The sequence below is a fragment of the Sinohyriopsis cumingii genome, chromosome 1 (genome assembly GCF_028554795.1).
Source record: "Sinohyriopsis cumingii isolate HCF-2022 chromosome 1, ASM2855479v2, whole genome shotgun sequence".
NCBI lineage: Eukaryota > Metazoa > Mollusca > Bivalvia > Unionida > Unionidae > Sinohyriopsis > Sinohyriopsis cumingii.
This window is the reverse complement of record NC_142961.1, coordinates 48,107,881-48,116,370: the sequence shown is the minus strand read 5'-3', so window position 1 is coordinate 48,116,370 and position 8,490 is coordinate 48,107,881. Positions and strand designations below refer to the sequence as shown.

At 34.8% G+C, this 8,490-nt stretch overlaps 1 protein-coding gene across 1 annotated transcript; it reads right to left on the bottom strand.

Moving 5' to 3' along the window:
- Window positions 1–290: 290 nt before the first annotated feature.
- Window positions 291–7,595, bottom strand: LOC149806817 (splicing factor 3B subunit 5). Its single transcript, XM_089958110.1, has 2 exons — window positions 7,440–7,595; window positions 291–1,320 (listed from the first exon to the last, which is right to left on the bottom strand). Exons 1-2 carry the CDS (start codon window positions 7,495–7,497, stop codon window positions 1,121–1,123), a joined length of 258 nt encoding a protein of 85 aa, XP_089814236.1. The 5' UTR covers window positions 7,498–7,595; the 3' UTR covers window positions 291–1,120.
- Between the last annotated feature and the right edge of the window lie 895 nt (window positions 7,596–8,490).

Here is an 8,490-nt window from a genome sequence, read left to right as displayed (position 1 = left end):
TGCAAAAGTGATGATGAAGCAAATAAAAAAGTTTTAACATTTTAAACATCTGCAGTCATTATTTTCTCTCCCAAAGCCAGAATAGTAAAGGCCATTTGTTTTTAATGCTCTGATTTGGGAATGCTGCTAAATTTCAGTTCTGGAAGAATCTCTTGGACTGTCCCTTTAAGGGCTTTCATGTGACAGTAAAGAGATATTGGGTAGTGAAGAAAAGAAAGATATTTAAACTGAAAGACAATCAAGTGCTGCATCATGGGAACATTTAAATCATGGAAATAAAAAATACTATCTACACTTTCTATCATATTTTATTTACAGTATTTTTCCATCCCTCCATTATGGTAACATGAATTAGAAAACATTTTGTGATGCTACCAGGTGCTTAGACTGATGCTATAAAGAAATTCAGGGGGAAATCACCTGATTATTGTTGATACACATCTGCATGGCTATATTATTTGGTCATTATTCCTCCATTTATGCTAATTATGAACATTTCGATTTTTCACTGCCCCAATTTTACACAATGTAACTGGTTTTTAGTCTTCAACATATTCATTATTTTTGACAGTATCAATTAAATGCATAATTCACAATTTATAAACAATATTTCTCAAATTCTATTCCTCTAAAAGGGCCCTTCTCAAAAGAATTTAAAATAAACACAACACAGCATGTAATATTCAAGCAAGTAAAGCCTTGCATTATGTCTTCTTTGTTATAACATATAGTCATATTGGGAGAAATATAATAGAAATGGGTTACACATGATGTCGGTGTTGGACCTAATTAGATTCAGGATCATTATTCCCCTTGCCATAACCTTTTTTAATGCATGAGACTGCTCACTAAGACATACATCAACACTGATGTTTTTAATGTATTTCCTATCTTCAATTTTTACAATGAATGAATTTTATGACTAATTACTGGATGTTGTGATTAAATAATGGCTATTAAATGTTTCAATCTAAAATCTTTCTCCTTACATGAAGAATCTGCAGGTTTAAACATTTTATTGTGGATGTTTAGAATTAATGACACAAATCGATGTTACGTATGAAAGTCCTCATATTAATTCAAACTGATCTTCAGGTTTCTCAGAAGGAAGCACATTAAATTAGTCCTCAGGTCTTTCAGGAGGGGGTCCACATGGCTGTAGCATCCTCTCCAACAAGTTAAATCGAACTCGAGCCTTGGCCTCATTTTCTGCTACAGCAAAGTAATTCAACATGTCAAAATGTCCAATGTATGATGCAAAGCTATCCCGATGTTGATTTGTCATCCATTCCCATTTGTTTGTGTCTGCATGCCCTGTACCTGCAAAAACAAATAAAGTTGTTAAACTTTCTTCTCACTACCTAGCATTGTAGTAACAATTGAACTGGATCACCTGGTTATTAAAATGGAAAAGTAGTACACATAAGTTTTTACAAATTACATAAGTGTCCAAGGCAATGTTTTCGACCATACAGAAACAGTGATAAACTGTATTTGTAATTCACTCAGTTCAAAGATTCAAAGCTATATAATATTCTAGTGACACATGGAGTAATTTTTGTAACTGTGAAGCCCTCACTGACCTGGGGTTTTGTGACACGAGTCAATTACAAAAGCTGATGCTGTTCTTTTTACTGATTGAAAAAAAAAAGACATACAGCTTTTCGACTTTACTTGTTTTCAACTTTAATCAAGTACATGGTTTATCTAAGGGAACACAGGGTGTGTCCTTGTACCAATGACCTTTATTTTTCAATGCCAATGGCCTTTTTTTTAATTATTTGGCACAATAAAGTTCCTTCTATAAAAACCCCTGGGCATATAAAACGATCTAAGAAATAAAATATCTTTACATTTGGTTTTAGGCCCACCGAATTGAGCATATCTCAATATAAGTCAAATGAGTGCATCAATTTCCAAAGATGCACATTATAATCAGACAGAAATGTTATACTTTTTTGGATTAGCTTAGGCACCAATCCAGAGAACAACTGATGACCACTGATTGAAAAAATACTTCCAACTCAAATGTCCAAAATCAATTTAAGAGGAAAATAGCTATGTGAGCACAAGGGATTAAAGTATCAGTATATCTACAAAAGGCTCACAGAGGCACTTGGGTCATAGGATTTATTAATTATTTGCAATAAATGTTCACTTTCACTGCAGCTGTATAGTATAAATCCCCAATGCTGCCATTAGATGCAACTGCCATTAGGTGCAAAAAGTTGTATATCCCAAATTATCTGAATAATGACGAATCTTAGAAGATACTGGTCCTAAACACCATTGGATTTCATTAAAAACAGATAATACTGATGTTTCATCACATTATGAGCAATGTAATTTCTCCCTCAAACTGAGAAACCCCGCCATTTCTCACGTGAATGAGTTAATCCAATGTTGATCAGCAACATCCATGGGTGAACCAGTTTCAGTCGATAGCTGCAGCACAAGTTAATGTTTTCAGGGATGGTCCTGGCTTTTAAAAAGCTGTCGCCAAAAAAATCGCCAACCTGAATATTTTGTCGCCAATTTTCAAAAAGTGTCGCCAAAAACAGTAGTGTACATTTTTCCAAGTGTTAATTTAGTCTATTAATGTAACAGGCAATGAAAATTACAAAAGATGGATTAGTTAATACTTTAATTACAAGAAGCATTAACAAAATGTTACAAAGTGTTACATGAAGATCCGTCGCGATTTTAGGGCTGCCCACTTGTTGAATGCAGTTTCAAAGTCTAATTTTTCACATCTGTACATGCTGATTCTCATTAAATTCTCGAGAGATGAGATGCAGAGCTTATTTCTGATGTCAGCTTTATGAAGTTCATCTTACTGAATCCACATTCACAGTCTACAGTGCTGACAGGTGACACCAGTAGTCTCTCAGCAGCCCCCCCCCCCCCCCCCCGGGCTAGCTTCACAAAGCTTGTAGCGAATTGCTTCCTAAATCCCAAGAATGATCACTGAATGCTGTATAAATTTTCTCGACAAGAAAAATAGGATCTCCATTCCCACGAATGAAACTTACACGAGTCAACACCTGGCAATATTGGACCGTATATATAAGCATAAATTCACACCCAACTTAGGGATTCTTTCACTCCTGTATTTTGAGAAATAAATAATTATTATTAATTATGCAAAACTGTTTTTTTTTTTGCTATTTCTTGTTGCCGAGTTTAAGTCTCTGCAGCCGTAACACAGGACTGATGGCAAAAGGAAAAGATCAATGAGTAAAATGCTGCACTGGCGACAGATGTAATTGTGATTTAGATTGTTTCCATTTGCTTTGTATTTATACACAGTTGTCGGTACTTCAAAGCTTATCAGTTTTCTATGAAGGTTCAGCAAAACTATTGTATTGGTATATGTATAAAAAAAAACAGAAGGATTAGCCATACAATTAATTGTGTCTGTTCTATTCGCGTCTTCAGAAGTCGGTCAGTTGTAGGTATAGTGCGGTAGCATGATTGACTGTATCGCAGCATACAGTACTCAGCCCAGATGTCAGCATAAGCAGATTATGATGTAACAATGCACTGTAAAGATGGGGTTGTCAATAAGAACAAAGGATCGTTTGTGTAACAGATTGATACCAATGCATTGCTTAGTCAAGTTTGTGACTTCCTTTCGTTCTGCCTTTTAATTTATCCAGTCCAAATCCACGATTGTATGTACAAATTAAATAACCAAAAAGTATGTCGCCAAAAAAATCGCCAGATGGGATATTTTTGTCGCCAATAAGGAAAAAAAATCGCAATTTGCGACATTGGCGAAGCCCAGGACGATCCCTGAGTTTTGATGATGACACTAATGTAAACATAAGAAGCTAACATCATACTATGTTAGACTGCATTCAGTCCAGGCTTGCACTTCAATGGATATTCCTGAGACCCAGCTGATCAACCAATACTCACCCGAGTGTTATTTTCATCTAATGCATAATTTTTCTTCTTGGATCCTCTTAAGAAAGTGGGCATGCCTCCCTTTATTTGCTCTCGATTAAATGTGTGTGCAATGTTGTTGTTATTAGATTAGTCACTAACAGAATTTGTTGACTGTATCACATCACTACTTTTGGAGCACTCTGGAAAGAGATCGGAATTACGAGTGACCTCATTTACTGAATTAAGGGGTGGCACCTCCTGATTATAAACTGTGTATCCGAACATCATTTAAACCTAACATCTTGATTATTTCAAAGAACAGTTTATGTCAAATAACTTTTTTAAAGAATCATATCTTTCCTACCAAAACTTTAGATTGGAAGAATGGTGAATTTATGATAAACAGTGGCATTGGGGCTTTTAAAATCATTGTTTAGCCAGACTAAAACACAATTTGCTACAATTTACTTGTTCACTAACACAGTCATGTCCTGAACAGAAGACATGGTTAATCTTAGCACATAAATAAATAAATGAAAACTGTAGACTTCCAGACTCAATAACTATAATTGATTCAAAGGATATAATGCTTGCAACAGTGAATATGTATTGTAAAAAGTAATAAATCAAAGAAAAACAAGTATCTGTGATAATGATATATGATCAAATTTACTTAATAAATGAGAAACCAGTCAAGATATCTGCATTTTTTTAATAGCTCAATTGGTCATAGTTCAGATGCTGGAGGTTATAACTTGCTAACACCATATCGTAACTGTCAAACAATCACACAGGTATTGCTAGATATATATAACCAGCAATGCATTACCAAGTCAGTGCGAGTAAACGACAAATTATTATTCATGATGTACAAGTGAGTGGTTTTTATAGCTAACCAGTGAAAAGGAATCGAAATAGCACTGTTCCTTGTTCATAAGTCACATACTTCACTTTGTACACACAAAGTTTACAGCTTCTTATACAATTAAGCTGACAACCTTCGTAAGATAGGAACAGAGTATAAATAATTTACCAGTCTTTCAAGAACTTCAAAATCAAAATGCAGCATTTTTGTCTGTGGGCTCAAGGTCTCTTTCAGATAAATTAGATAACACTTGTTTTTGGAATGGCCTGTTAACTCAATTGTAGTACTAGAGGAGCCTGAGCTGGATTCAGAAGGAGCCGGGCATGTGTACATCTGATTTTTTTTTATCTGTGCTACTCTTCAAAGTTTGCCAAGAATCTTCACATTCATCTCATAGTCTAGTTGGTCCTAAATAAAAATGATAGCTAACAATGGCTTAAGTTAAAGCTATGTTAAAAATCCAAATCTCACTCATACATGCATACATACAGTGGCCATCTTAAAAATCTCATTAATGCTGTTCCACTTGAACAGATATCCATAACAACAAGTTTTCACCTTTATGATGTCTATTTGGGCCTAAATCAAAATGGTGCCAGTACGATATCCATTATGGTCACCATCTTGGAAACCTTGTCACTGCTACTCCTCCTAAATGGAAAATAACATTTAACATGGGGTTTTCACCAGATGTCTTGGCATGCTGTATAGTTCGTTTCAGTAGAAAATCATGCAGATCTGATATCTAGTGTGGCCACCATAGCAGCCATCTCAGAATGTTGTAAATACTACTTCTAAATGTATATCTAAATGTATGGTCAGATTCACATTGTGTTTTCACCAAAAAACATCTAATGATGTCTAGTTAGTTTGAAGTGAAAATACCAGTAGTGCTGATCCTGCATCCAATCTGGATGCCATTGTAGCTAATTTGAACATCTAGATTTTTCTGTAAAAAATCTTCAATTTGTCTAAGTCCATTTTGGTCAGAAGAGCATCCAATCCATTCTAAGGACTCTTGTCTCTAAATGACCCCACTACTGAACCTGGAAGAGGCCAATGGGACCTATTTATTCCATTTCTGGAATGAAAACTGCAAACAGCATTTAGACATTTTATGCCATGTTCAGAAAGGAAAATTATTCCAAGTCTTCCCAACAGATCACTATGAAATACAGATACAGTACATCAACCTGATGACACAGCTGAAGACATATGCACAGTGTCAGATATCCTAATACATGTTGCTTATGCCACAATTACTAGGAATTCCATATGTGAGTGTGCAAAACTTGAGAAACTGTTGAAAATCATGTTTTGAGCCACTCTACAGCAGAATGTGACCAGAGGTTCACTCTCATAAGCAATATCAAATCTGTGTGACCCTTTGGGGCATGCAGAATTTGAATCTGGGCAAATTATTATTTTTATGACCAATTGCACTTAAATCTGTCAAACAAATATTCTTTGAGAACTGTACTTCATACTGAATTTTATTTAAGTTTCAATGCAATATAAAAATCACAAATCAAAATGTTGAAACTTGCTTCCTACATAATGATTATAATCTGCAGAAACTTTCAAACATACAAAATTCAATATCCAGTTATGGCAAGCTTATATGGCTACATGGCCAGTTTTGCCCATTTTTTGTGTGTGGCTCACGGTGATTTTTTGCATGGGGCTCCGTTTCAGTTTTGGACATAGTTTCTATGAAAATAATCACAACTTACAAAACTAAAGACTCTGAGAAAAATGTGTCATTTATCAACAATTTTTGTTCTCATGCTGATTTTCATACCAGCATTAACATTAGCTAAAATATATACCAGGGTCATCAGCTCTGCCTCTTATTAGTGATATAGTCCTTGCTGTCTCTATGGTTTCTAGATGTTACTCTTCCCTTAAGCCGATGCTGTTTCCCACACATGCATCACCAATTTAAAATTTCAGGTCAATAACCAATGGATAAACGGGTGTTCCGTTCTGACAAGGATTAATACTAAAAATGTGAGTTTCTAAAGGGTTTAATGCCACCTATCAAAAGAAGAGAGATTTTACTTACGATCCACATACAAAGGTCACCTGAAATAAATTTATTAATTGCTGGTGAGCTGCAACAAGTGTGACACTATCTGGGCGCAAAACATAATCACAAACATTGTCAAGCATCATTGGTCTCCGCCACCAGTAATGTCAGAAGAAAAAAGGCAGTGTACTACTTGTTGGTCTATAAGTAGGAGTACTAATATTAGTATTAATACTGCAGGAGTATGCCACTTGTATAACTTTCTCATTTAAATCCTCTTGGCCATGTTTAGTCTGTGTGACCCTCAAGTTATCTCTGGCAAGGTAAGGTAAATTCTGAATTTGCATAAATATTTCTTAAATCCAAATATTACAGTAAAGGTACTAAACAGCTTCAACAGTGCCGACCACTTATTATAAAAATATGAATAAATCTGCATTCATGTTTTGAATATACAGTTCATCAAATCCACAGGTGCTCGATTAGTTGCTTACAATTTACATACAAATCATACGTATATTATATTGTAGGTACACTGTAAGCAACGATACGAGCCCAGGTGATCCCAACGCTCGATAACGCACTCCACAATGAGATTTCATTTACAAGACAATGAAGAAGCTACATCATGTAATTCTAAAATTACTTTCTTACCGATATATTTAGACTGTAAATGTTCAAGCTGACTGTGAATGTTATATCTATCGCCCATATTAACTCTGTATGTTAACTGCCACAAAATGTTTCATTCGTTATGCTGAAGACGAACCTGAACAATATCTACGCTTTTGAGCTTGCCGGAAATGTATATTAACGCACAAATAAATCTCGTACGCTACGTTAAAACCGTCGCGGAGGATCCGCTCCCAGCACTTGTGTTTTGGCTCTCTGAAATCGTTCTTTAGTACATAAATATTGAGTCAAATAATTTCACGAGCACTGTTGATTATACATTTTAGCTTTCAAATTCATATTTTTTAGAAAATCTACTCACCATAGTTAAGTTATACACTTTTCGTTTAAACCAAATTTATTTAAGAAACTTTGTCAACTGCAATTACAAACATGATTTGGGGGGATTCAGTAGAAAGCATAAGCGTACTGGCACTGTCTCACACCAACAGTAACGAAACAAAAGCATAACGTCGGTGATCTCGATACCGGTACAAAATTTGAACCGCATAATTGCAAGAGTTTACTGTTTAAAAATTTGTATTACTATGATTATGAACTCTGTGACGTCTACATTTACATTAATTTTTGCAGATAGTTTTGGCAAAGTTATTAAGTATTATGTTTTGTTTACTTAAGCAATATTTATTTCCAAAGATTTGCAAGATACATACAACTCAACATTGACTTACATTGATTCGTTACTGTTAAGGATATCACAATAAAAAATAGTTTTGTAAATGCAAATCTACTGTCTCGTGTACAATAATCCAGGAATAAAAGAGACCTTCATCTCGAGAGCTAAAACAATCAATTATACGTCCTAAAAACCGGCATTTTAGTTTCTTTCAATGAGCGTTTAGTTTTCGTCTGCCACAATTTCTGTCAGCCCTTTCTTTCTTTCTATATCATCTATTGTCTTTTCACCCATTTCCTCTTTTGGTAATTTTTCTTAGTTATGTCGTTTTATTAATCATTTCTGTTTTTGTACATAATTTTACAAGGTATGCATACAGATGAAATATTTCAATCG

What these genes read in the sequence shown, in the direction of transcription:
- LOC149806817 (XM_089958110.1), bottom strand. Translation starts at nt 7,497, where the DNA reads ATGGGCGATAGATATAACATTCACAGTCAGCTTGAACATTTACAGTCT. An exon ending in TTTACAGTCTAAATATATCG is followed by an intron (nt 1,321 to 7,439) that starts GTAAGAAAGTAA and finishes TTGTTTTTGCAG; the next exon opens with GTACAGGGCATGCAGACACA.